This window comes from Polypterus senegalus, chromosome 12 (genome assembly GCF_016835505.1).
Source record: "Polypterus senegalus isolate Bchr_013 chromosome 12, ASM1683550v1, whole genome shotgun sequence".
Classification (NCBI taxonomy): domain Eukaryota; kingdom Metazoa; phylum Chordata; class Cladistia; order Polypteriformes; family Polypteridae; genus Polypterus; species Polypterus senegalus.
Window position 1 is genome coordinate 92,586,323 of NC_053165.1, and position 27,984 is coordinate 92,614,306.

Here is a 27,984-nt window from a genome sequence, read left to right on the forward strand (position 1 = left end):
CCCCTCAGTGTCCGGAGCGTGTGCCCCCTCAGATGACGCCGTACTATTGGATTGACCAGCTCTGCTTGTAGCTTTAGTCAGTGGGGGCAACACTGAAAAATGTTTACGATAAGTAACTGAAAATCATATGGCTTTGTTCCCCTCTCCCCAGATACTACGACTGGAGATGACTTGGCGTACACTTCGACGGAGTCACACAGAGAGTGCCATCACCTTTGAGAAGAAGCTGAAGCCCTACCTGAAGGCTCTGAATGAGGGGAAAGGTACAGTGAAAGGAGACCAGTGTCTCGCTGCGGCCCTCTTTCTTTGCCTGTTAACATCTAGTGAGCGTTGGCTGTACCTCTTTCATGTTTGTTGCCCCTTAGCTGCCCAAAAGATGCTCACATGGTCCCCTTTGCCTTGAAATGAGGACACATGGACATGTGTGAGTTGCTCTTTTTCCAAACGATTCCTTGAACATAAAACATTTATTGAGGAGGCCGTGTGGTGGCACAGTGGTTAGTGCAGCTGTCTCACAGTCTCAGGAACCTGGCTTTGAACCTCTGCATGTTCTCATGTCTGTGTGCGATTATCCTGGGACTTTACTTGTCCCTTCAAATTATTTTACGAGTGATGTATGAGAGACTTATTTTTTACTTTTTAGTACACTTTTTAACTTAATATAAGCGTGGTTTTTAAAATATTTTTTTATATATATATATTATTTTCAACTTTTTAGTCTTGGGTTTGTTTTAGTTTACAGTAATTTTGTAATCAACATTTTAACCATCCATCCATTTTCCAGCCCGTTGAATTTGAATACAGGGTCACGGGGATCTGCTGGAGCCAATCCCAGCCAACACAGGGCACAAGGCAGGAACCAATCCTGGGCAGGATGCCAACCCACCGCAGGACACACACAAACACACCCACACACCAAGCACACACTAGGGCCAATTTAGAATCGCCAATCCGCCTAACCAGCATGTCTTTGGATTGTGGGAGGAAACCCACGCAGACACGGGGAGAACATGCAAACTCCACGCAGGGAGGACCTGGGAAGCAAACCCAGGTCTCCTAACTGCTAGGCAGCAGTGCTACCCACTGCGCCACTGTGCTGCCCAATATTTTAATATTTCCTTTAATATTTATATCCATTACTACGCCATCTATTGGTGAAATCTTTAACTATTCTTCATGTGAAAATTTTATTTCTTAATTAACATGGATTAATTAGTGAAACGGATTATTGATTCATGTATTGTTATCGGAAGTGAGTAAGTGTGCAAAATTTCAAGTCATTTGGACGATTGGAAGTGGGTTAAATATCGATTATAAGATTTGTACCAGGCAACAAACAGGTGGAGTTAAAGGAAGCGTGGTGGTAATAATAAGAAGAGATCAAGATCATCAAGTTGGGCTGCACTTTTATCTGGTGTAGCACCCTGGGAACTGGCAGCACGACGTCCAATACTGTACACCATCAAACTTAAACGTAAAAGCACTTTTTTTTTTTTTTTAAAAGACCATATTTACAACATAGCTATTACATAACGACACATCGTAAAAGACAGTTTCCTTACATTAAGTTACAGTACGCAGTTCTCACACAGGACATATTCCCTGAAGTAATTTTAATTATCATTCTCTGTTCTACAGACAGCTAACTGCACGTTTTTGAAACTCTGCCCTCTGCATAGTCCTTTGCTGCTTATTACAGGGTAGCACCACAGCGGTTGGTGCCTGTCCAGTCAGCGTCGGGTACAAGGTTGGAACGGAGTGTGGCTCAAATGCCAGTCATATTCTGGCAATGGCTCATACTGGGCCAGCTGCACTGATGCCCGTGTCTCTGGGATGTGGGTGAAGGTGCAGACTCTTCAGACGACAGCAACAGTGCAGGATGTGAGGCTGAGAGGCAGTGGTGCGGAGCACTACACCAGCTCTACTACATTTTATTCTTAATCCTCCAGCTCTTAAATAAGCCGACACTGTAATTACGGGTGGGGTTTAAACTCTTAAGTGCATTTATTGATAGACTGTTGCGATCTGCTTTTCAGATGAGACCCCCACGAATGAGCTGACAATTCCTCATATCCTCCCGCTGTTGAAGCTCATGGAGGGGCTCGACTTAGGAGAGCACACAGAGCACAGCTGTGAGTTGTTACTAAGAACCCTGGCCAGAGCGCGACTCCTTACAGTCAACGCAGACCAGTTTGGCTCCCAGGCCCAGAAACTGTTGGCAGGTGAGGTTTTCATCCCAAACTTCCTTAAAGTTTAATGTTTATCATGAAATACGTAGCGAGATTTGCTATTGCTTCATAAGTGGTTTAGGTGAATCGGACCTAAAGGTACAGTAGAGGGTATATAAGAAAGGTAGGAGAAGGGGGTGCATTAAAGATTGTGAACCACATGTCTTTAAATGTAATTTTAATTGTAAAAATGCTATTTATCAAAATGAGTGTTTACTGTACAGTTCCCTCTAAATTGTTTGCGACAAAGACCAACGTGTCCTTGATTTCCTCCTCTGCTCCACAGTTTAAAATTACAAATCAAACAATTAAGCGGTGATGAAAGTGCACATTAAACACTATCATTTAAGGGGACCTGCAGACATTTTGGTCACACCGTGGTCCCTCCATTTCAGGGCACCATAATATTTGGGCCAATTGGCATCATAGGTGTTGGATTCCTCAGGTGGGTTTCATAACTTCATAAGATACCTCGGCCTGCTTCTACCCTGTGGAGTCTGTAGTTGTCATGTTGTTCAAGTCAAAGCAACCATCATGAGGCTGAAGAACAAGAAGAAAACCATTAGAGATGTTGACAAGACCTTCGGATGAACTAAATCAATTATCTGGAATCTCATGAAGAAGAAAGATCACACCAGTGGGCTCAGTAATCGCTAGGGGACTGGTGGGGAAAGGAAGACCTCCACTGCTGCTTACAGAAGGATCCTCACTACGGTAAATAAAAAGCCCCAAACACCTGTCAGACAAACCAGAAACAGTCTTCAGGGTGCAGATGTGTGTCAGAGGCGACTATCAGCATAAGACCTCATGAATAGAAACATGGAGGCCACACTGCAAGATGCAAACCACTAAAACAGGATGGCCAGATTACAGTTTGGGGGGAAAAGGACTTTAAAGAGTTTGCAGGATTCTGGGAAAAGGTCTTGTGGACAGACGAGACAAAGATGACCCTGATCAGAATGACTGCAAGATCAAAGTGTGGAGACCAAAGGGAACTGCCCAAGATCCAAAAGCAGACCAGCTCATCTGTTGATCATGGTGCTGAAGGTGTTATGGCTTGGGCATATATGGTAGCCACAGGTCCTGGCACACTTCTCTCCATTGATGATGGAACTGCTGATGGCGGTGGAACAAAGAATTCTGAGGTGTGGAGAAACATCTGCTCTACCCAAGTTCCAGTAAATCCTCCAAACTCATTAGACTGCACTTCATCCTACACCATGATGATGATCCAAACACACCTGCTGGGGGTAACACTGGAGTTAAACCTAAAGCTAAAAAACGGAAAATTCTTGAATGGCCAAGCCAGTCACCTGATTGAAATCCAATTGAGCAGGCCTTCCATATACTGAGAAGAAAACTTAAGGGGACAAGCCCCTCCGAAACAAGCAGGAGCTTGAAATGGCTGCATTGGAGGCTACATTGCCAGAGAAGACCCTCAGCACCTGGTGATGTCTATGAATCACATACTTCAAGCACTCATTGCATGCTGGGATATGTGACAAAGAACTACATATTAACAGACCTGCCATTGCTGTGTGCCTAACATTGTGGTGCCCTGGAATTAGGGGGACCGTGTAGGAGAAGTGTTGTGTGATTGAAATGTATGCCAATCCCCTTAAGTGAAAGTCTGCAATGTCCACTTTAATCACGTGAATTCAGAATTATTTGATGTGTAACTTTACACTATGGAGCAGAGGGGGAAATTAAGAAAAAAAATGTCTTTGTCCCTCCCAGCCATTATGGAGGGTACGGTATGCCTTGTTGTTCTTTGAGTTTCTGTGATGTGCTTTGATCATGGGAAAAGGGGCTATATCAATAAAATGTATTATTATTCAACTCCTTAAAATCTTCTGAAAAGAACGGTAGTATGTGACAATTTACCATCTATCTCATCCCACCATGTCGTGGTGGACCACAAATGGAGGAGAGCACTGTCTGAAGCAAGAGCCCAGTGTGTGGCGAGGTTATCGAATCACTTTTGTTTTAATTAATGCAAATCTCTTGGATATTTTCACTGATGGTAACTGTGTAGGTTTGTTTTTTCTTTTACAGACAATGAAGTAAATGAAAAGCTACTGGAAGTGTTTAAGACGGAGTTTGCGCTCAAATTTTTTTGGGGAAATAAGGGGGCAGAAGCCGATCAGAAGGTCCGCCATGAGAAATTTGACCAGATTCTCACTGTGTTGTCCAGGAAGTTGGAACCTGACGATGTACGAGAGAGTTAGAAGCGGTACTGCCGGTTTTCTTTACCTACTGGGACTGCTTGGCCCGATGGCATTACAAGTGGAATGCATCCAGCGATGGTTTGTACAGAGAGCTCTTCCCGTTTTAAGTACTACATCAATAACCGCTGGATGTTCTTTTAATAAGAACACAAAATTAAGCTTCAAGAAACAAGAAGGACTTGCTCTTGGAAGAACATCTTGCAAAATCGGCCAATGAGAATGGTTCTAACACTTGTGTCAAATACCTGTGTTCTTGTGAAAATCGTCAGCCTCGTCCAGTCCATTGTCAGTTCTGCCCTCTTCTTATTCTCCACATTTGTGTTATTTAGGCCTGTGGGAGGAAAATCAGAATATCCATATTAGCAGATGCCCAAATAACACAAGGTCGGCAGATGTCCTGATTTAAATTGTGAGGAATCCTGGAAGTAACGCATCTACCACGCAAGAGGTCTGTCAAGGAATGAAGATGTGGAGACGAGCACAGCTGACGCACACTCCTTGATGTTTATGTGGCACTGACTTTACTGCAGCACAGACCTCTGATCAAAAAATATACAGTACTGTGACGCAAAAGTGGAGATGCAGAGAGATTTTTCGAGTTAAAATTTCCTTCACATCAAACGTTCCCGCACATGCATTTTAAAAACTGTTATGGCACAGGAAGCAGTATTTTCTTAATAAAAGTTTTTTTTATGGTGTTTCCTTCCTCTTTTTGAAATGCTTTTTAGCTCGGTAAGTTTGTGATGACTTGGGTCACTGTGCATAGTCCTAAAATTAGGAGGAGTACATCTCACATGAACGTCTTTAGGCAGCCAAATGTGAGGTTCAACATCTAGAGATGGCATTAGGCCAAAGGCACTGTGTTTATACTGAGAGTTTTTCAACCTGCCGTTTGTTTTTAGTGTACATACTTCTACGATACCTTTGCTACACTCTGTAGTTTTCTCTATAATGTCCATCAGACTTGAGCCCTTCTCGACCCACTCAGAATGCCTACCATCTGCCATTTCATCACCTTGTCCTTACTCCCAAAAGCTTTCCCATAGATGGCATCTTTGAAATCTTCACAGAGACCGAAAACTCACAAAGTATGATCTGGATGGTCTTGAGTTTTGTGAATTTTTTACTCTGCGTGCTTGTATGTTGTCATGATGGATTTTTTTTAAAGGAGTATGAATGTGCAGATCGGAGTTAACAGCTTGACCATACTCCTCAAGCACCTAAAACAAGGAGGCCCAAGTCCACAAAGTGAGTGTGGATATGGTGTGAATTTATATGCACACACAAAACCTGGATAAGGCAGAAACCAGTTTCCTTACAAATGTGTGAGTGTGCTTCTGGACTTCTCAAGATGGTCCAACGTCATTAAACTGTGAAAAAACGAGTTAATCATCATCATCGACTGCCATGAATCCAAAAATGAACATAGAGCCTGTGATCATTTTCTTGGGTTTTATAAATGTTCGCTTCAGAGCACATGAAGAACTATACATATCGCCCATCGTCAAATATGACTAAGTTTAAGGTGTAACCTCAGCCTGTCTGACCTGAGCCCCAAAAAATTAGCAGGATGAACACTGGCCATTGTGTCACCTGATCACACCGTTTCAACATATTGTCAAGGATGCCAGAGGCAACGACCCGGCCGGGACGCCGTGAGGGACCGGATGTGGGTCTGCGCCCACCCTGGATCACGTGGAGGCCGCGGATTGAGGGCATGGAAGCCCCACCCTGTAGGGGCCCGTGGTCACCGCCAGGAAGCGCCCCAATGCCTTGGGGACCCGGGACCTCAGCACTTCCGCCACACCAGGAAGTGCTTGGGGGAAGATTTAAGAGGACGCCCGGTGAGCTGCCGGGAGAACAGCCGGCACTTCCGCCACGCTGGGGCGTGGCCAACGGGGGAGTGTCGGAAACACCTGCAGCTCATCCGGGACATGGATAAAAGGGGCCGTCTCCCTTCATTCAGGGCTGGAGTCGGGTGGAAGAAGGACAAGGCACGAGAGAGTGTGGAGGTGGCCCGAAGAAAGGCATTTGGTGGCCAGGACTGTGTGTTGGGGTATTTGTGCACTTTATACTGAGTCTGAGTGACTTTAAATTGTAAATAGTTGTATATAATAAACGTGTGGTGGTGAAAATCAACATGTCCGCCTGTCTGTGGCTGGGTCGGCTCCACAATATCTATAGCAAATAACTGGATTAAAGCTAAACTAACATTGAATTAATATGTTTCTGTTACTAGATTGTATGCAGCACACTATTATCTACTTGGATGTGCAATTGAGACTCAAACAGACGTGGCCTTAAGGGTGTGCAGGGCCTAAGGCTGACCAACCCCACGTGGGGCCAGTTACGTCAAATGCCGTTACTGGTATGTGTGGACTGTATGAACTTGCGTGTGAATTTAATAATAAAAAAAAATGTTAACATACACCGGATTTTCTCATTACAGTATTCAGCTACATTTTTGCAAGATAACATGTGATATAATGTATTAAAGTGCAATGCATAATTTATGACAATATCACGACAGTGCAAAATGCGATGCGGTGTCACGTGTAAATCAGCAGGGCCTCTTCTAGAAAAGTACCCAAGTTGCAAGTATACCGTGACTCTCGATGTGCAGGATGTCATAGTCATAACTCACGCTAATGTCATGTCAGCCAGTTAGCATGTGTTTGTGCATTGATATTCGGACAGGTTTATAGCCTACAACTAAAATGTGAGTTTCAGTGTTTTGACAGGAAGTGTGAAATTAACGTAGAGGTATCATCATGAACTCTCTTACCGGGTTCCAGGTTCAGAGACGAAAATCCACTTTTCTTGCTTTTCAACTGGAAAAGTTGTTGGTGATATCTACGTAGTCTAATCTGGATGCAATGTCTTTTTCTATAGATCGGAGAAGCCAACCCAGCGACTAATGGGCTATACCAATTTTAGGAAGGGATTATACTGGTGACCCTTTTTGGGCGACGAAGATGGACTATGGGATGTTTTCAAAGACATACATACAATTTGACCTTGAAGAGCAGAATATAACGACAAATCTGCTTGAACAAGACACATGTACCTCAAAAGCGGGGACCCCTTATGCGTGGGGCCTGGGGCCGTCACCTCACTCACCACCCCCAAACACCACTCTTGGGCTCAAAGGACCACCATAGCAGTATGTGTGCTTCTTGCCTTACACCCAGCGCTGCTAACATTACAACAACTCTGTTTTTTTTTTACTTCAGTAAAATTAAGTATTAGGTTAGGTTGTTATTTTAAAAAGTAATATTATATTACACGTTGCTTGAATAAGTTACTTAACTGCTCCTGATGACCTAACATTGTATGTTCAGCTCGTCAACACTCGTCAACATTAATTGATATCACAATTGCGGTGATGTTTAACAATTCGCTTTACAGCATTAAAAGCCCAAAAAATTCTTGGGATAGTATTGTGCTGCCATCTAGTGGAATAAACATCATGCTGCAAAAAATACCAAATATTTCTATGTATTTTGCGACTTGATGGCAACTCATTCAAATTTATGAGTGGGGTGGAGCCTTCAAAACAACAGCAAAAAAACACTGTAAAGTCTGTTTTAGAACAAACTGAAACCGAACCATTAGTTGAATCAAATGTAATGACAATGTGGTCATCAGATGTTGACACAGGTAGTGAAACTGATGCATATGTCACTGTATGACCATACTGCCGTGATATGCCTGCTGGCTCCAGTCACGTAATGCTGCAGTGGTGTGCAAAGCAAAATGGTTATGATCAAGTCGAAGGAGACTAAATTTGTTAGGCCCTCTAAGCACTGTTCACAATGCAGCAACTGTTGATGTTTATATCAGGGTATTTGGAAGTCACTAAATCTTACTCTGTGGTGGCCTACAGTGACACAATGGGTGGTGTTGATCGTGTTACCCTCTTGTGCACAAGCAATACAATAACTATGAGGGTAAATCGAAAAGTAAAGGCACTTTGAAAATTACACGGTAACCGTACTGGATAGAAGCTGACGCAGTACAACATGTTCGCCTAAAGGCTTATGGGTAGTTTGAACATACACAGCATAGAGCTCTGCCGTTAATTTAGTTGCAGCCAAATGAACATGGACGCTCCGCTTTGGGATTGCACCACTATTGCAAATTTCAGTTTTAGGTTTCACTCCCTCTGCCCAAAGCAGTCTCAGCAAGTTTGTTTCGTAGTGAAAAAAATGGAAAAGAAAAAAGTGCCATTTCATAGAGAAAGTCTAACAACAGGGCATACTGTATTACTCTTTTATTAGGTAATAAGACCTTAAACACTTCTTTATGTCTTCATAACATTTACAAAGCATCAGTGAAGTGCTTATTTATGTCTACACTGTGGCCTACTAACAGAATGTCACTTTGCAGTGGTCTGAGGTGGCTTCACTAAGACACATTTCTCTTGATGTTCCATAATTATTAATATAGGGGGCTTCGCCAACCCCCCGGCCTGCACTACGCACTAGTCACTTTGTGTCTCTGCTGCTCACGTATGTGGATTTCACTTTTGCGATCTTTACTGTCAGTTTTTTGAGACTTTCGAATTTTATTACTTTCAGAATATCTAACCTGCTCTGTATGTGTATCGCACCAATGTTTTTGAACCTCTTTACGACATTCTACTTTATCTTCTACTCTTTGTCTTTTATTTCCGACCTCGCTTGGAGCTGAAAGCACAGGACCTGTGTCTGACAATAGCATTCACAAGAATGAGAACTGAATGGACCTTGGGCATGCCAGCCACTTAGCATCTCTGCTGCTCGCGTATGTGGATTTCACTTTCACCAAACAACAAATCTTTTAATTCTCGTGGATTGGCCTCTTCATTGGAAAGAAACACTACTTTCCCCTGATGGCAATACGAATTAGACGATCTACAAATCTCCGAAATAAAGTTTAAAGCTGAACAATATCTACATACTTCTGTCCTATCACCTATGTCCATATATTCGATCTCTTTTCGCTGTTCCAATATTTCACTGAGTAATAATTTCACTTTGTTAGCACTAATGTGATCTTTACTATCATTTTTTGAGACCTTCGAATTTTAGTACTTTCATTAATGACGTTCTAGTTTGTCTTCTATTCTTTGTCTTTTCTTCTTATACTGTTTGTCTTTTATTTTAGCCCCCGCTTGGACCTGTTAGGTTTTCACTTCATCTCTTGGCACAAAATCTTGTCTCACAGGACATGAATTTATCTATCTGAAAAAGTCTTGTCCCAAAATTTTTTTTATATAATAAAGAGATAAGACGTGTGAATCCTCAGTTGTTGTCAATATGTCCATCATGTCAATATGCCACACAGCACTTACTGTAGATGGATACCCCATCTACTGAGGTTTTTAAAATGTTACATAAGAGTAAATGAGTATAGTTTAGTGCAGTACCTAACCTAAAGTGTTACCCAAGATTCAAAGTTGAAAATACTGATTGTGTTTAGTATTTACTACTTAAAATATGGGCAGATTAGAGAGGTTTGTGAGTAAATCGAAGAGGTTTGGATTAATAACTCATATTTTTCAGGCTAACCTGAAACTGGGAAGTTGGCAGTTGGAAGGTATGGATCTGCTCAAAGTCAGACCCATTAGGCAGTAATGTGTGCCTGACATCGCAGGTAATGTAAGAGACTGTCTGGGGACTTTCAACTGCACACACTTCAGTAAATGTATTCCTCACAAGGAAGCACTTTAAAGACTTGTGGCATAGAAACCCTAAACTAAAACCGAAGAGAACGCACAGCACTATGGGATTGGCAACTTCCGTACGTTGTAGGGCCACAGAGGTTTAATTTTTTTTTATACATCTCACAATATGCTTTGTGTCTAAGTCATGCTTTGTGCTGAAATGCTTTTTCCCTTTCTTTTAAATGCACATTTTCCAGTCACAATTATATGGTATAGTGCAAAGTATGCATTTTTTTTTTCCCCATTGTTAACTTGCATTTTTAATAACATGGCAGCAATCTAGTACAGCACATTTTGGTTGGAAAACATTATTTAGAATACAATAAAAACTGTACTTAAAGAACAGTAATAAGTGTTATTTTGTTATACGCTACTTACCCCATGTAGCTTGAAGTAATGACCGAGAAAAACTTTTAGTCTCACGTTTTCTTGGAGAACAAAGATGAAGTTGGTCAACATTGTCTTGTATCATATCAATGATGTACAACAGCAAACAATGCAAAAAAAGTACGTGGGGAAAAAAGCAAAAAAAAAAATCTCACATTACTTCTTCACAATCCACACATCTATTTAACTAGTTGTAGGCACAAAACACGCACAACGCATGTTTTTTTCTTGTTAAGTTATTAACAATTACTTCTAGAAAGAGCAGTGGACGTCTTAAACAGGAAAACACACTCCCATAATACTGTGCTTCTGAACTGAAGTTCTGCCTCTCCTTCTCATTCATTGGCCAAGAGTCCCATCTTCAATTCAAAAGAACAGTATTATGGGAATGTGTTTTCCTGTTTGCTATGTATGCTGGAAGTGACTTAAGATTTTAGCAAAAAACAAATGCATTTTGTACATTTTGAGTCTACAAGTTGGTAACAGACATATGGGATTATGTGACACGAGTACCGTAAGAATTTAAAAAATTCTTTTCATGGATGCTTTTCATGTCATTTGCTGTTGTACATCGCAAAATCACCATTAGGTTCTATTATATCATAAATTTTATCTTCAAGTATGAGAATAAAAAATTGTCTGCACACTTAGCACAAAAATCCTTCAATATTCTTACATTGATACAATTTATGTATTTATTACATTATCGTTTATTACATTAACAAATGTGAAGGCAGCAAAACTCCCTGGATGACATTAGCGTCTAGCACAGGGCATATTCACACTTACAGGTGTATCAGTCAGTTCTGCGTGTTTCTGGGACGAGGCCGGAAAACTAAAGTCACCCACAGAGAAAACCCACCAAATCGTGCCTCGGCTTTTTAAACAAATACTTCAGTCACGTCAGAAAAACGGAGAGAGGAAATAGAAGACCAACATTCATACTTACTGTAATAAGCATTTGAATTTTAAAATAGTTTTCACCAATATTATTGGGAGTTCTTTCACACTTCTTTTTCTACTGCAGCTAGGAGCATATAGCTTAGGGAGATTAAATTGACCATAGTGTGTTTATTCGTTTACGTTAGAGCAAAGTATTAAAGTATTAAATTCCAATAATTTGAACATTCATTCATTCATTATCTTGCATCTATTATTTCAATGCTGATTTGTGGGGTTCCACTCGACTTTCATAAAACTGATGAGGAGCTAATCTTTCACGCAACAGCAGTGATGAATGAAACAGGCATGTCTCAATTTCACACTAAAAGTACGCTTTGCATTTTTTTTTTATCAAGTGAAACATGGACTTCAACTTCATGCGAATGGTTTTGCTCATCACTACATAGCACATTTACAAATACTTAATCAAGTTACCAGGTGACCAGACACACAAAAAAGCATTTGTGAGATCAGGTACTGATGTTAGGAGAGAAGACCTGGCTCACGATAGGCGTTCCAATTCATCCCAGAGGTGTTCAGTAGTGTTACGTTGGCCACTCGAGTTCCTCCATGTCTCTATGGACCTGGTTTTATACACAGGGCCACACTGATGCTGGAATACAAAAAGGCCTTCCACAAACTGTTGTCAAAAAGTTGGAGGCACAGTTGTCTAAAATGTCTTTGTATGCTATAGCATTAATAGTAGAACCAAGGGGCTGAGCCCAAACCTTCCACCAAACTTTACAGTAGGCACTATGCAGTCCAGAAGGCAGAGTTCTCTTGATATTCCACAATCCAAGGTTCATCCATTAGACAGCCAGATAGTAAAGAGTGATTCATCACTCCAGAGAACACAATCCCACTGCTCTAGAGTCCAATGGTGGTGTGATTAACACCACTCCAGCTGATGCCTGGCATTCGTAGGCTTGTGTCCTGCTGCACACAAGGAACAATGAATGGTTGGATGCTCCAGCGTAAAACACAAAAAGAATGTGCTCTCCTGAGATATGTCTCTCTTGTCTATCTGAGTAAGGTCTCACTTCCAGTTGGTAGCTTCAGTTTGGGTTTCCTGTACTTGGGTGTTGTTTCCTGCTTCTCCTCCAGGTGTCTCTCTTCCCCTCTGTACCTTTCCAGTTTAAATCACCTTTCAGAGACCTGCACCGACGAGCTGGTCCCCTTTTTCTCTACTAAAAAGCAAACGCACACAAACCCAAGTTCCCATGCACACATTTAAGGAGAAAGCAAACAAAAACATAAGGACTAAAGTACACTTGGCACTTGCTAAGTGTGGCTTAACTGTTGTTGCTTCTCGACGATTCCATTTTACGATTAAAAACACTTCCAGTACCTGGGAAATGCCTAGCAGTGCAGAAATCTCACATAGTGGCTTGTGGCATCCTATGACAGTACCATGTTTAAAGTCACCAAGCTCTTTAACACAACCTGTTCTACTGCTAATATTTGTCAATGGAGATTACATGGCTCTGTGCTTGAGTTTGCGCAACTGTTAACAATGAAGCACTCAGTAATTTGAAGGAGACTTTTGGCCACACTGTATAGTGTAAATATTTTTCAGGCTGAGATTTGATTACTGGAGACTCGAGTTGTGAGCCAGCAGTAGGTGTTACACAGTACAGTGGATCTGAAAAAACATTTTAAAATGTTACTGCAACAGCATTATGATAATACATGGATGACACTGCTAAATTGTTAGTGGTATTATTACCAGGTAAAGTATCTGTCCAGCCCATTTTTCATATGTGATACAGTCATGGCCGAAATTATCGGCACCCCTGGAATTTTCCCAGAACATGCACCATTTCTCCTAGAAAGTTGTTGCAATTACAAATGTTTTGGCATTTTGTATTTCCTTTATGTGCATTGGAACAACACAAAAAAACCAGAAAAAATGCCAAATCTGATATCATGTCGCACAGAACTCCAAAAATGGGTCGGACAAAATTATTGGCACCTTTTCAAAATTGTGGGTAAATCGTTTTATTTCAAGCATATGATGCTCGTTTGAACTCACCTGTGGCAAGAAACAGGTGCTGGCAATATAGCACTCACACCTGAAGCCAGTTAAAATGGAGAAAAGTTGACTCAACCTTTCTGTTGTGTGTCTGAGTGGGCCACACTAAGCATGGAGAACAGAAAGAAGAGCAGAGAATTGTCCGAGGGCTTGAGAACAAAAAATGTGGAAAAATATCAACAATCTCAAGGCTACAAGCCCATCTCCAGAGATCTTCATGTTCCTTTTTCCACTGTGCACAACATAATCAGGAAGTTCACAACACATGGCACTGTAGCTAATCTCCCTGGATGTGGACGGAAGAGAAAAATTGATAAAAGACTGCAACAAAAGATAGTCCGAATGGTGAATAAACAGCCCCAATCAACTTCAAAACATATTTAAGCTGTTCTGCAGACTCAGGGTGCAACAGTGTCAGCTTGAACTATACGTCGACATCTGAACGAAATGAAACGCTATGGCAGGACAGCCAGGAGGACCCCAACTGCTGACACAGAAACATAGAAAAGCCAGACTGGAGTTTGCCAAAATGTACTTGAGGAAGCCAAAATCCTTCTGGGCGAACGTCTTGTGGACAGATGAGACCAAGGTAGAGCTCTTTGGCAAAGCTCATCATTCTACTGTTTACAGAAAACGGAATGAGGCCTACGAAGAAAAGAACACAGTACCTATAGTCAAACATTGTGGAGGTTCCAAGATGTTTTGGGGATGTTTTGCTGCCTCTGGCACTGGATGCCTTGACTGTGTGCAAGGCATCATGAATTCTGAAGACTACCAAAAGATATTGGGGAGCAATGTAGGGCCCAGTGTCAGAAAGCTGGGTCTGCGTCAGAGGTCATGGGTGTTCCAGCAGGACAATGACCCCAAACACACCACTAAAAGCACCCAGAAATGGTTGAAGACAAAGCGCTAGAGAGTTCTGAAGTGGCCAGCAATGAGTCCAGATCTAAATCCGATTGAACACTTATGGAGAGATCTCAAAATTGCTGTTAGGAGAAGGCACCCTTCAAATCTGAGAGACCTTGAGCAGTTTGCAAAAGAAGAGTGGTCGAAAATTCCAGTTGAGAGGTGTAACAAGCTTGTTGATGGTTATAGGAAACACTTGATTTCAATTATTTTTTCCAAAGGGCGTGCAACCAAATATTAAGTTGAAGGTGCCAAATTTGTCCAGCCCGGTTTTTGAGTTTTGTGTGAAATGTCAGATTTGGATTTTTTTCTTTGTCTTTTTGTGTTGTTCCAATGCATATAAGGGAAATAAACATGTGTATACCAAAACATTGTAATTGCAACAGTTTTCTGGGAGAAATGGTGCATTTTCTGGGAAAATTCCAGGAGTGCCAATAATTTCAGCCATAACTGTATATAGTCAAGTTACCAATTTTCAGAAACAAGTGAAAACTTCTTGCACATACAAATAGTTTCCTTAACAGGTATAAAATTAGGTTAATCTTGAAACACTGCTTTATTTCCAAGTTATTTTTAGTAAGAATTTTTAATACACATAAAAAAATTTCAAAACCATTATTACTTAAATAAATTCTTTTATTTGAAAACAATAAAAACAGCAGGCATTGCAAATAAAAACTCAACTCGACCACAGGTTCTTTGATAAGTGACAATAAAATATTTCTGCAATTTATTAGAACTTGAGTTTGCTGAATATAATAAACTACAGTACTGCAGTCAGCAAAGCTGAACAAAAAAAAATATATATTTTACCTTCCAGATCCATCAAAGGGGTTCATGCAATGCTGTGTCCCCAAAAATTGGCCCCGTTCTATTGGAAGCAGCAAACCTGAAGTGTTTTTTCACTACAAAAAAAAAAAGTTTTCAGTAACAAGACAGTCCCTCACAAAGATCGGACATCGACAGCAGCAAATTTCAAGGCAAACATTTTGCAAATTCAACAGCAGAAGATGAAATGACCAAATTCAGAAATGTAAAATCTCCTGTTTCTTGTTCTGTCTTCCCCTCTTCATTCAGCCGATTAGATTTTTAATGACAGCGTTCCTGAGAGGAATCTGAACAGCCCTGAAAATCCTATCTGAATATACCCGATCTAATGAGCCTTTTCATTCTTCCAGCCTTTAAAGTGTTTAACACCGATACCAGAAGTGGTAAATCCCATTCGTTATGTTTTTGGAGAGATATATAGGCAGAAATTCTTCAGTTTGCAATGCACTGTAAAATGTGACCAAGGCACATAGGTACAATATAACTACATACAAACAATTTACAGGAGTACAAAAATGGGCTCAGATTCAAAGCTGGGGGGGTGACCATAACTACCTTTTAAAGTAGATATTGTGATAGCTAAAATATATTATTTCTTATATATATTTCAATATATATTTAAGTATACATAAACATGATAGTATATAAATGTATTTTAACAAATAGTCCATTTAATTTGATTTGTCCTTTTTGTGTGCAAAACTCCAGGCGTACATGCATTTGCACACCCCCTTTAGGTCTACATAGTTTTTATTTAAAACTGCAAGATATCTAAAAACCCACATGAAGGGAACTTGGTGGTTATCACAGTTTCAGCAATTTTAAGGTGCATGTCTGTGTGTGTGTGTGTGTTCTGAAGCATGAGAATGACTTGAAGAATGTGACTGCAGCACTGTCAACCAGAACCCAGGCACAGCAGGATGGGCAAAGCATTTTCTCTAAATCTAACACTAGATGGGTACCCCGCTTTTTGCATGTGACTCTTAATAACCTAGAAAATTAATTCTTAAGCACTGTGACAGAGAAGGATATCATTTTTGGTTTAAAAGTACAACACTGTCATTGGTGAGCACAGCACTGTGGTTTTAGCTCAAAGAGAAATATCTTCCGTGGTTACTGGGTGTTAATCTCTAAGCAACATTGAATATACAGATTTTTTTGAATTTGTGATCTGTAAAACACGTTCACTGTCATTGCAGCTTCGGAGCAAACCCCGTGCAAGCTTTGAAAAGTGATTTAAGAAAAATGGAAAAATCGCAGACTAAAGGTTCTAAAAGTTAATATGAGGGGAATTAAAACGTCACATAAAAGGCAAGAGTCAAATACTCCAAAATAATGTACCTACTAAATTTTTTTTATCCTAACAGATTCAGAGAAAGCCTTCCCTAAAACTTTAAAATGTAATCTTAAAAATATAAAGGCTTTGCGAATGAATAATGAAGAAATGAAAACTTTAATAATGTGGGAATAATTAATAAATAATAAAATATAAAGACACATGTTGTAACTGGGATCTTAGCTTGACAAACAGTGGCCTGGTAAAATGTGTGCTATAAAATGCATTAAAATAAAGTCTAAAAAAGCTGCAATGTAGATACCTTCTCAAAACAAAAGTAGCTTCTACAATCGACTACAATTTGAAATTACCATAAAATATTACGTATTTTAACTCAAAATAGTGTTTGTCAAATATGAAAGAAAATACACTGAATAAATAATAAAAGTAATAAAACAGTAAATTATCAGCCAAGGTTGATACTGCTGTGGCAGTATGATCCCAGTCTATGACTGTAAGAGTAGATGGCACTATTCACACACACACACACACACACACAGAGCTTGAACTGTATCGATGATGATGATGAAAATGTGCTTAATAGGTGTATTTCTATTAAAGTCTTACAGAAAATGGCTTTTGAACCCAGCACTCCTTATACAGATCAATGAAAATATTCCAAATCAAATAAAACAGAAAAACAAAGGCTACTTATAGTCAGAACTTGTGAAAACATGTCCTAAAAATAATTAATTTGAGTTTTTCCAGCTGCGCCAATTCCATTTCTCTCGGATTGTCTGGATATGAGTGTGTATCTAAGTGCGCCTGCATTGTCCTATGTTAAAAAGACAGCCGCTTCAGAAAACCACAGCTGATGAAGACTTTTGATCTTCACAGCTCAGTCTGTATCATCCAGGTTTCATAAAACATTCAAGTTGAGCACAAAAATAAAATAAAAGACTAAAATAAAGTTCTGCTCACTTCCTGCAAGACTAACTAAGGGTCAGGATTATCAGTGCCAGTCCTGTAGCGGCCTCAGTTATTTAACAGAACAGTATGCCACCAGGAAGACTCAGACACCATTTTCATTTCCAGAAAATTTGCAATCAGAGCCCAGCAAGTACAGCTTGAATGAAATCTGCTGACAAAACAGTTTCCAATAAACCTTCTTTTCAGAAGAATGCTAAATAGAAACATTCATTCATTAAAATATTCTTACTGATAAAACAATAAAATGTCAGCATTTAAATATATCTGCTCTCAGTAATGATCAAAGTTAATGAGGCATTTGTGTGCAGCTTGCTTTTTTTTTTTTCTTCTTCTTCTCCTCAAAGAAATGAGTCCATCTGCATCAACAAGGCTCAAAGGGATAACTTGTGAATGCAAACTTAAAAAACAAAAAATAAAAATAAAAATATTGAAAATGAAATGGCGGCTGAATTCTGAAGTTGTTTGCTTTCAGTATGATAAATAAGGCCAGTCCCCCTTGCAAAAGAGAAAGAATGATGAAGATCACTTCTTGTGTAGAGTAATTTTCACGTAAGAAGTTGGCACATAGCCTTCATCACCATTTGCCCTTCGGACTCTGGTCCATCCATCTCCTTTGTCTTCTTCTACGACATTAAATGTCTCTGCTTCTGCCATGGAGATTGTACCTTCGCTGGAACCTAATGCAAGAGGAATACAAAACAAAAAAAAAAAGGTTGCTGGAAGCACATAGATACCAAAATACCTCTCTCTGACAAAACATCTCTCTTGCAAAATGTTCTTCTTAGCTATCTGAGAAAGTAAAGAGGATTTATTCCTCAAGTTCTTGCCTCTTCTTCGTAGAAACCAAAACCTCACCCAAAGGTTTCATTCTTATTTATAGCAAGAACACCCATGTAGTTGTCTGGATACAAGCTGTTAATGGAATATCAGTAATTTTAAGTTTTAGTATGAATCAAATACTGATGTAAGTGAGCTTCAGATACACAAATATATTTCTGAAGGTATATGATGTTGTAAGCTCACAAAACACAAACTTAATTTTGAAAATTCCTAACAAATTAAATTCCTCAAAGGCACTGATAAAGCAGTTCCAGCCTAACTCTTAACTAAACAGTGAATCATGTACTTGGACACCAGTGGAAATTAAGGGGAAGTGCATTTAGGAATCAGACCATGAAAGAACTAGCGCCCTTGTCCAGGGTTTGTTCCTGCCTTACTCCCTTATGTTAGCTGGGATAGACTCCAGCCCCAACCTAGCCACCCTGGTCTGGATGTCTGGATGACATGAGCATAAACGTTTTTTTTTTGGCAAAGAGTTTTGGGAATCTAGAACAAACTATCAAGTCATGGAGTTGAAGTGTGAATTTCCCCTTGGGATTAATAAAGTATCTATCTATCTATCTAGAAACTCTGACAACCTTTAAGAAGAATCTGGAAGGGACATTGGACTATTTAACTATTAGCTAAACAAATGAGCTTGATAAACTGAATGGTCTCCTCTGATCTAGTAAATGTTTTATGTTCTTACAGAATATAAGTTCATAAATTACAATTTCTATTCAATAAAAATAGATTGACAGTTTTTTTTTTTTTTTTAAATTGGTCACCTTGAATTATGCCTGTGGTATTTGTTGATCTAAGGGATGAAGAGTCTAGGAAGAAGCTCAAACTTTATAAAATAAAACACCATCAGTTAGCCTACACTTTTATTTAGATTACTGCTAGTGCTAAAAATGTTCAAAACTTCAATTGAACATTAGGGGTACATGTGTGTAAAAGGTAGTGGGAACCTCAAATTTCACTTCTCACCAGGATGTTGGGTGTACATGCGGGGTTTTTTTTTACATGTTCTCCCTGTGTCCATGCACCCTTTAGGCTTTTCCCACACTCAAAAAATGCACTGCTTTGTCAAATGTCTGGTCTAAATATAAATGTGCCCTGCAATGTGCATGTACCTTGTCAATGGCAGGTTTCTGCCTTGCAAACAAAATTGTTGGGACAGGCACTGACTCTGCAAGTTAATGAACTGCTGGTTTGAAAACAAATAGGTGGATGAATAGATATTTAAGCCATTCAATCATTTCTTTTTACAATGGGGACATTTAGCAGCGGTACAGAGATACAGCAGTTTGGCAAGTGGTATGACACTGAGTGGGAAGCACAGAGAAATCTGGATTCTCTTTAATACTTGAACTCTGTCTGAGGGCCATTTTGCTCAGTTCATATTACACTTTTGCATCAAGAGGGAGAGAAACGCTTTCAAAAAGCTACTTGTTACCTCTGAAGATAGTGCAGTGCAGTGGGAAAACAAAGAAATCTGTCACTATTTTCATACTGCTACAAAATTATTTCATAATTAGCTCCATCTCTGCAGTCAAGCGCACTCATTACTCATGAGGGTCTTCACTTACACTACCGGTCCAAGGTTTTAGAACACCAGTTTTTCTTCAAATTTAATCAGTTGAATGACCTAAAATTGTGAACAGGTAAGCAGTAAACTGCCAGATGTTTAAATTTAAAGTTCAGGTTAACAAAAACTGAAAAAAAGGAAATATCAGATTATTACAAATAGGCCTTCTTCTGAGAACACCTAATAGGCTACAACCTACAGATGTTCTAAAACAATTAGGTAAATTAAGCCTTACAAGTTGAAGCAAACAATTTGCACAGCTGTCCCAATGACTAACACCACTCAGTTTAAATGCCTTGCTTGAAAGTACTGTAATACTTTATTTAAGGACACTTTTCAGTGAAAGATTTGTGTCTACATTAGTTTTCTCCAGGTACTGGTATCTTTCTTCTACATCCCAAAGAGAAGTGCATTTTAGGCTAACATGCAGCTCTAAGCTGTCTCAGTATGGGTAAGGGTGGTAGTGTAGAAATTGTACCCTGCGATGGACTGGGCAAGTTGCATGCCCGCCTGGCTCCTTGTTCTGCCAGGACAGGTAGAGGCACCTCACAAACCTGAAATGGGTAAGTGACTTAGAAAATTAATACATGGATAAATGATAAAACACTCTGTTGCAAACCATGCAGTGCACTTCCACACTAGAAACCTTGAATTGTGCATAAATGATTACAATTTGATATAAAGAAAGCAAGTTGTATTTAGATGTGCTTATGTAATCACCTTCTACAGAGATGAGAGAGTATGATTTTGAAGAAGATATATGTAGCTGTGAATATAGGCAGGGTGTACAGAATTAAGAACAAGGAGGAATGAGGAGCTGGGCAGGATGTATGGAGAACCTGGAATACTGGTAGAAGTAAGAAGTGGATGATTATGTTGGGTATGACACATGTGAAAGGATGCCACAAGAAATGGTTGTGAAGAATTTCATGGTAATCATGGAGGAAGGTGGTTTAGAGAAATCCAGAGGAAAAGATGGACAGGCAATTGGGAGTAGTATCTAGAAAGAATGCAGATTTGGAGGTGAAGGAGGAGAGTGAAAAACAAAAAATATTGAAGTTTTGCTCTCGAGGTCAGAGTCCTATATGACTACAGTCCTGAAGATGGTGATAATTATGAAAATAAAATCTGCAGAATCAATATACAGCGTTGAAAAAAGAAACTCCCATCATTTATTCAGAAAAGTAATCTAATCTTACCATCAAATGTATACATAGCAGTGCACTGCCCAATGGGAAGAATGGATTCTTCTTCTTCAAAGTCGTCATCAAACTCTGCATAGATAGGCTGGGAAATATTGTCCTGACTGCTATCATCAGAATGAGCAGCTTCAGGGCTAAAAGCATACAGAAGTATTCAAAATTCAGGTTCTCTTCACACAATCCACTCACCAGTTACAGTAAGCCTTTACACAAGCCTGCAAAGTTGTAAATTTTATCATTTATTTAAATTCATTATGTTTAGCATTAGGTTTTTGATGGCCTGTGCTCGCACACATATTTATTCTTATCTAGGGTGGAGACATAACACATGGTGAACTTTACTTTAATTCTGTTAAAATGGCAGAGATTCAACTACAGCACCTAAGCTTGTTAATGCTTCCTCTCGACTTTTAAGGAAACATTTGAATAACACAGCTGATGAAGAAATAACTATGCTGTAAAGGGTTTCTTTTTTTATGTAATTACTATGACTTTAATTTGCAATTATAAGGCTAAACTAAGGGGCCAGATGACTTTCAGAGTTTCACATTTAATTTCTGAACATATTCTATAGTGGCTCTGAAGTGTAATGTACACAAACAAATTAAATCATGCAAAAGCAAATCTGAAAGCACAAAAACAAATCAGAAACAAAAACACAAATCAGGATATGCAAAAAGAAACAAACAAATGCAAGTGAAGCAGCGAACAATACATTGTACGTGTTAAAAAGTACATGTCAGTAGCATTTATACTAGTGCAATAAATATAATGCCAATATCAAATGTGCTTTTGGCATTAAGTTATAGCTTCACTACCAATTAAAATACTGAAATATGTTTGTAATACTTTAACACACTGCTCTGGCAGAGAGTCCTCAAAGTTAAGCAGATGTTATCTTTTATGCCAAAGTATAGAAGTACTTTCAAAGGATAATGGTTTTTTGGGTTTTCCAGTTTGTTTTTGCATATTCCCATTTATGTTTTCTCATCTGCGTTTGTGTATTCTGATTTACTTTTGCATATTAAATCCTGGGTATGAAGTTAAACTGCATCCGGCCCTTTAAGTGTTGCTCCAACTTCCAGGGAAATCTTGGGGTTGGTGGAAGGACTGGCATTACAGCCACCTTAAAAAAACTTCACACGGCTCCAAAACTGAAGACATTTTTAGAAATTTTTGTATCCTGGTCAAATTTTCTTCATCTTGTCTCGGGAATCAGGGAACACTAATGAGTTCTACAAATCATTATTCAGCTGAGAATGGAGGTGCATTCTCCTCTTAGGGGGTAGTCCTGCTTTGTTCCAGGGGTGACCTGGAGCTTAATAGAGAGATGTGTAAGCAAATGCTCTAAAACAGGAGGACATAATTTGTTTATAGGGGATGGGGGGTTAGTTCTCCATCAACGTCTCTCTAGAAAAACGAAATATAATGAAAGTTGAGAGATCTCTGATAATTATTTTACTTGTCAATATTTTTCTCTCTAATTTTTAAACCAATTTAAGATACCAGTGCTACTGCAGAAATACCAGCAGGAATACAGGACACAAACAACCCGTAAGATTTGTTAAACCAAGCTTATGGATGGATTGAGAATCAGAGAGAAAGTTGTCCAAGTTAAGGGGAATATCAAACCTTTGCCAAATAGCAGGAAGATGTCAGAAGCAAATTAATTAATCTTTCTTCACAACTCTAAAAGATTATAACAGATTCATAGCCCATGCAATATCCTAAAGATTGAATTTTTTTTTGTCTTTTTAGTGGCATTATCACTAACTACTACAAGTTCTTTCTTTGTTGATCCACCATTTGCACACCGGTTAAAATATCCCATCATATCCTACAGCAGTATTCTGCTGACTTCAACAAAATGACAACATCCATGAAACAAAATGATATAAAATTAATTTAAATGAAAGTAAAAATAATCCCAGAAACACACAAATTAAATTCCAAAAAATAACACAAATGGCAGCAGAAACAATGCAGGAGAATTTAACAAAACTAATCATGACAGTATCTGGTAAACATCTGACAAATAGGCTTTATGAGAAGTTATGTCATATAAACCACTGATTTCTGTACTCACCTGTCTTTTTCAAGTGACCCATTGTTGTTATTGATGGTAGTTGTTTGATTATAATGAGCATTGTACTTCAAGGTGTCACTGCGATTCATCTGCCGTCCCTCAGCATTCAACAAGTATGACTGGAGAATAAAAAGAAATAAATGCATATTAAAGGTATTTTCCATACAGTCTTGCCAAACTTGTTAATGTAAAACAATTTATACAGATATTCTGAAATGTTTATTTATACTATTGTGCATTTTGTTAAATTTTTATTTCCTATGCTCTTGCCTCATATTTTTGAACCTCCAGGCGCAGACGCTCTATATTATTCATGGTTTGAATGATTTGTGGCTCTAAGCTGTTCGGGTCACCCATCTGTGGAGTCTTCTGATACACATCTTTCATTTTATTCAGAGCGTCCCTATAGACAGAAAATGTACAATATGAAAATAATAAATTCCACAACGACAAAAGGATGGTGTAATTAACAGCTATTTTACAAATCCTTTTGTGGCACCATCTCTTTTAGAATGTTTAAGGTTAAAGTAGGAGGCAAGATTACTACAAAACAGCCTTTTTAATTCCTGAAGATATTAGTCTGAACACGTTTTACCTCCACATGCAAACAATTAAATGTACTGTAGACAGAGCACTGGGGGCAATGATGAATCACTGTTCTTCCTCCCACAATAAGTATTCCACAATAAAAGGATAAAAACACTGAGAAATAACTTTAAAAAATGGCTAATAGAAAAGAAGACTACCCTCTGAGAGCTGTTACTCTCCAATAACGGACAATAAAGCTTGAATGCTTTGGAGGTTGGATGTAAAGCAAGAAAAGCTTTCTTCTTCCATCTACAGCAGAATGAGATGCATCATCATTCTTTGTCAGAAGCCGCATCATCAAACTCTACAAGTTATACAAACATGTCTATGTTGTCTCCTGTACACCTCGATCTTTTTAAGTGCCATCACACTTTTAAAAGTCTTAAGCAATCCCCACCTCTGATCCAACTCCTTTTGTAGTTCTTTGTTCCGTTCATCTATTTTCTGCTGGAGTTTCTTTCTTCTTTGTTCTGGTGGAAGATGGCTGAAATCCTCAGAGTTTGTGGGCTGTATTCATAAAGTGATAGAATTCTACATTTTATACTCAATCATAAAGTAATTTATCTTTTTACTTTGTTTTTACATTGGAATTTCATTGAACAAAATGAACATTCTTTAGAAGGCTTTTAGCAATAGTTTTCTATATATTTTTTCTAAACTGTGCAAAGATCTGACTCACCTATGTATGAGAAAGTACAATTTTAGAATGTCCCTTGATCATTAGCATTAAAAGCAGGCAAAAGCAGGCCATTTCTGTTCCCAAGTTAGTTCCACTGCCTTTTTCCTTCAAAATGTTTCTTGACCCACCAGGAAGTCAAGCAAAATGACACCTTTTATTGGCTAGCTGATTTCATCTTGCCTGAAGAAGGGATCTGAGTTGCCTCGAAAGCCTGTATATTATAATCTTTTTAGTTAGCCAATAAAAGGTGTAATTTTGCTTGACTTCTCACTACATCCACAATGACTAACATAGTACAACACCCTAATACAATTGACCCACCTATAAAATTTTGCAGCTTACCTAGTTTCTGCTGTTATGCACAGGTGCTGCACAAATGCCAACACCAATAAAGAGGCTGTGGTGATGTAATATATTCTGTAAAAATTTTAGCCTGCATCACACATACAACCAGAATGTAATCATAGCACTGAAGTGACATTTGCAAACAGTTACTTTAGTGGTTTGGACTGATTTTCTGAAATTCACACTCAAATGTCCACAGAGCTGCTGATGACAGGCAAGTACTGTACTTATTGTAGTCTGGGTTGATAACAGTGTTCAGCATGATTTTGAAATGCTTATGTGAAATGAGAAGTACACAATGAGCTATCAAGAAGCTATAAGCAACCTAAATAAGTAAATCAATAAATGCCTAATTAAACACAGACAAAAAGAATAAAAAATGCAGAAAAATAAGCAATTAGCAAAACAGTTACTGTATTTTTTCTGACATTTTCATTTGGATAGACACCAAGTTTTACATTTGATGTGATAGACACAGACATCCTCCTATACAGCCATTGCTTAAAATGGGGAAAATGTTTGAAATCTGACTATCAGTCTTGTTCTAGAACCTGTTATCAGTTAAAAACAGATAAAAAAAATAAACCATGTCCCTACTAGTTTTATAAAATACTCAATATACAGAATATCCAAATACACTAGGAGTTTGTGTGCTGGACTGCATATTAATCTGCTGGTACAATGCAAGTCACCAAGAAAAACATATTTGAAGAGTTTCACATGGGTAACATAATAAACTATTTCACCTTTAGCTAATGTAAAACATTTACAGTCTTTATGTATGGTATATTCTTACACTCCAAGTTTTTTTCTTCAAGACTTATTCTGGCTGCTCTTCCCTAAAACTACAAGTTAAATTTGGTAGTTTCATTCATGACAATGTTGCATTTATCAATCTAAAGATTCCAGTAAAGCAAACACCAGAAATCTGAGAACACAATTACCAATTTTTCTTGGTGTTTTTGCTTTTTTTGCACTGACCAATTATCTTGCATGCTGCTATATGAAAAAGCTAAACCATTTTTGTCTTATTATAATCATCATTTTACAACTTATAAATTAAGAAAATGGGGGATAAGGACATGTTCAGAAAGTTCGCTAGTGTATAAGTTGCAACACAAGTCAATAGCCATCAAATGCAACAGTTACTCTGTGAGCTTAATAAAAAATAAATAAAAAAAAAACAAGAAAACAAAAGAAAAACATAAAACAGACTCCTGTTGCGTACTGATTTACTAGAATCCCTGAAGCCTATGAAAATATTCATAATGCCGGGCCTGCTATTCCATCCCCTACTGAGGCAGCCGAAACCTGTTTAATCACACCTGAAGTGCCATAAATTTATACTGAGGCTGTTACAGACTCAAATCAAATGCATGTTTTTATTATATAATAGTAATAATAATAGCAGCTGACTACACCAAACATTAATTGCAGAGAAGACCCGGGATTGAACCCACTACCTCTTGATTACGAGACAGTAGTTCATACCTCTGTATTAGCCAAGCGGACATGTCTGATTCGTATTGATTGATATTTGGGCTTCAGTTTTTACAGATTGAAGGCAACATGTAAACTGATAATTTCAAATTCTTCAGTTAAATTCTTGAATAAAAACTTGTTTTGTTATACCTTTTGTGAAAGAGTTTATTTGATATTTGGACTTTGGTATTCACACAATTATATATACACTTCACGTCAACATTTTGTCATTATTACTATAGCAAGAAAAAGAATGTCTGTTTTATTTATATGTTCAGGGGGCACAGTGGTAACGCTGCTGCCTAGCAGTAAGGAGACCTGGGTTCGCTTTCTGGGTCTTCCCTGCATGGAGTTAGCATGTTCTCCCAGTGTCTGCATGGGTTTCCTCTGGGTGCTCCGGTTTCCTCCCACTTTCCAAAGACATGCAGGTTACGTGCATTGCCGATCCTAAATTGTCCCTGGTGTGTGGGTATGTGTGTATGTGCGCCCGGTGGTGGGCTGGCACCCTGCCCAGGGTTTGTTCCTGCCTTGTACCCTGTGTTGGCTGGGATTGGCTCCAGCAGACCCTCTGTGACCATGTGTTAGGATATAGCAGGTTGGGCGGATTGACTGATTGACTGACTATGTGTTCAACATTTCTTGCCTTGCATTTCCTGTCATCCTATATTTACATAGATCATTGTAGACACAGAACACACATGAAATACGATTCCAAACACCTAACTCCCAGATAAAGAGACATCAGCTGTGACAATTTTGTTTTCGACGTCAGCTACCTCGGTAGGGAATGAGTGCTGGCAGTGCTGATTGACACAATTGCAAAACAAAGGTGCTGATGAGGAGGTGCGATGGAATTTAAGGTGGCCCGGCCTTATAAATATTTTTGTATGCTTCAGGGATTCTAGTGTTAATACTTGTTCTTTGAGACCTTAAGACTTCTGCATTAGCTCCTGTAATGAAATACTACAGTCACTATCTATCAATTACACCAACCATAACACTAAAATTCTCAAATCTCAACTGCAGTATACTGTACATTTGAATTGTCAACTACAGAACATCTCCAATACATCTGCTTAACTTGTATAACCCAATTACACACCAAAGATCTTTATCCTGAAGCTCTCTTAGTTTCCTTCCATTCTGTGGTACTCTTGGTCTTACAGTATGTCTGTTTATGAAATTGCTTCACTTCTAATATTCAAAGTGTAATTACCACTTTTTCATTCATTATTTCAAAGTTATATTTCTGCCTTCATGTTTTCCTTCTGATGCATAGTCCATCTCGGTATTTACTGCCATACCACATGCACTTCAGAACAGGTCATCCACCCAAAGCTAAGTATATTCAGGTTGGTTCAGAACTTGGGTGGGAGACCACCTCGGAAAAGCTTGGGTTGCTGCTGGAAGAGGTGTTGTTGAGGCCAGCACGGGGCAATTACCCTGTGGTCTAAATGTGGATCCCAATGTCCCAGTGCAGTGATGGAGACACTGTGCTGTAAAAATGGCACCGTCCTTGGGATGAGACGTAAAACTGAGGTTCTGACTCTCTGTGGTCATAAAAGATCTCTGGGATTCCTTTGTAAAGTGTAGGGTGTATCCCAATGTCCAAGCTAAATTGTCCATCATAGCCTAGTTATTTTGGCCCCCTACACATCCCATCTCTCT

At 39.0% G+C, this 27,984-nt stretch overlaps 2 protein-coding genes across 6 annotated transcripts in view; one reads left to right on the forward strand and one right to left on the reverse strand.

Moving 5' to 3' along the window:
* Positions 1-5,155, forward strand: part of sh2d3a (SH2 domain containing 3A) — an 87,743-nt gene extending 82,588 nt beyond the window's left edge. For all 4 annotated transcript variants that reach the window (XM_039772900.1, XM_039772901.1, XM_039772903.1 and 1 more), the window contains 3 exons: positions 152-263; positions 2,037-2,222; positions 4,284-5,155. In XM_039772900.1, the coding sequence (XP_039628834.1) occupies positions 152-263; positions 2,037-2,222; positions 4,284-4,456 (471 nt within the window). In that variant the 3' untranslated portion in view covers positions 4,457-5,155. The remainder of the gene's footprint in view (positions 1-151; positions 264-2,036; positions 2,223-4,283) is intronic.
* Positions 5,156-15,052: 9,897 nt separating this feature from the next.
* Positions 15,053-27,984, reverse strand: part of LOC120541361 (cdc42-interacting protein 4 homolog) — a 158,419-nt gene continuing 145,487 nt past the window's right edge. For both annotated transcript variants that reach the window (XM_039772910.1, XM_039772911.1), the window contains 5 exons: positions 24,208-24,317; positions 23,493-23,625; positions 23,223-23,341; positions 21,134-21,270; positions 15,053-18,201 (listed from right to left, as the gene is read on the reverse strand). In XM_039772910.1, the coding sequence (XP_039628844.1) occupies positions 18,047-18,201; positions 21,134-21,270; positions 23,223-23,341; positions 23,493-23,625; positions 24,208-24,317 (654 nt within the window). In that variant the 3' untranslated portion in view covers positions 15,053-18,046. The remainder of the gene's footprint in view (positions 18,202-21,133; positions 21,271-23,222; positions 23,342-23,492; positions 23,626-24,207; positions 24,318-27,984) is intronic.